Here is a 1,517-nt window from a genome sequence, read left to right as displayed (position 1 = left end):
CTATCTGGATTTCACTCACATCATGTTGAGCCTTCGCATACGCGTAGAAAGCGAACGCGGGGAGAGCACATCGGTCGCAGCCACCGACGTGGCAAAAGTAGGGCCCGTAAATCATTTACTGCATTCCATGTTCAACCAAATCGACGTGTATTTCAATCAAAAACTCGTGTCGCCACCAAACAAAGTTTACGCTTACCGCGCGTACATCGAGGCGTTATTAAATTATGTTTCACCCGCAAAAACTTCCATCTAACCTCTTGCTTATGGGACGCGGATATTCCCGGCTACATGGACGACACGTTAGACTCGTCAAATCCAAATACGGCACTCGAGAGACGCGCGAAATACATTCAAGGAAATCGTGCGCTAGATCTCGTAGGTCATTTTCACTGCGACGTTTTCAATCAAGATAAATTTTTAATTAACGGTGTGGAAGTTAGAATGAGACTCGTAAAGATTAATTTTGCCTTATGGAGACTAGAACGATGTTAAAAATACGTATTTTCGATGCCAGTTTATTCGTAAGAAGAGCAAAAATAAGTCCGGGTGTGCTACTCGCACACGCTAGAATGCTGAGTAAAACTACCGCCAAGTATCCCCTTACGAGAGTCGAAGTTAAAACATTCACGATACACGCCGGTGTCGTGGGGGAATCGATAGACAATGCAATACTCGGACAGCTGCCGAAACGAATAATAGTTGGCTTTGTCGATAACAAGGCGTTTAACGGTGATAGAAAATTGAACCCGTTTAATTTCAAAAATTACAAAATAAATTTCTTTTCGCTGTACGCCGATGGCATACAAATTTCCAGTAGGCCGTTACGGCCAAATTTTTCGAAAGACGAGCCGCTCTACGTTGAAGCTTATCACACAATATTCTCGGGAACTGGCATTCACTTTCTGAACGAGGGTAATTCTATAAGTAGAGACGATTGCGCCAATAGTTACACTCTTTTCGCTTTCGATCTTACTCCGGATCTATCCGCTAATTGTGCAGGACATTGGAATCTTGTGAAACACGGAAACTTACGATTAGAAGTGAGATTCGAAAAAGCTCTTTCCGTGACTATCAATTGTATCGTCTATGCAGAGTTCGATAACGTTTTAGAAATCGATTCCTCGCGTCAAGTCATTGTCGACTTTTCCGGTTAGCTCTATGCCTTTCGTGAGAAAAATATTTTCCCCCCACTACACATTATTTCTAATCCAATTCCATATGAGATGACGAAAAAAGCTTCAGTCTTGTTCGAGACACCGACGCTGACGTCTCGTGACATAAAAAGAGTAGCGAAAATTCGAATATATAATGGATACCCAGGTAAGGTTTGCCGACTATCAGCCGACGTTGAACGTTGGGCCGACGTTGGCGACATCACGGCAAACTGACTATCATTAATCGAACATGGCACAACGTCGGCCCAGGGTCCCTTGTGTTAGCCGACCCTTATCTAAAGACGACTTGAGGCCACCGTCGGACCAAGATTGGGCCAACGTTGGCAGTATGTCGGCACTCGG

The 1,517-nt window shown here is 44.2% G+C and overlaps 1 protein-coding gene across 1 annotated transcript; it reads left to right on the top strand.

The window, feature by feature from the left end:
* Positions 1-569: 569 nt before the first annotated feature.
* Positions 570-1,154, top strand: LOC108770368 (uncharacterized protein F54H12.2-like). Its single transcript, XM_018521929.1, has one exon. The coding sequence runs from the start codon at positions 570-572 to the stop codon at positions 1,152-1,154; it is 585 nt and encodes a 194-aa protein (XP_018377431.1).
* The last annotated feature ends 363 nt before the right edge of the window (positions 1,155-1,517 follow it).

The sequence above is a fragment of the Trachymyrmex cornetzi genome, unplaced genomic scaffold (genome assembly GCF_001594075.2).
Source record: "Trachymyrmex cornetzi isolate Tcor2-1 unplaced genomic scaffold, Tcor1.1 scaffold1263, whole genome shotgun sequence".
NCBI classification, from domain to species: domain Eukaryota; kingdom Metazoa; phylum Arthropoda; class Insecta; order Hymenoptera; family Formicidae; genus Trachymyrmex; species Trachymyrmex cornetzi.
The sequence above is the reverse complement of the archived record's forward strand: the minus strand, read 5'-3'. Positions and strand labels throughout refer to the sequence as shown.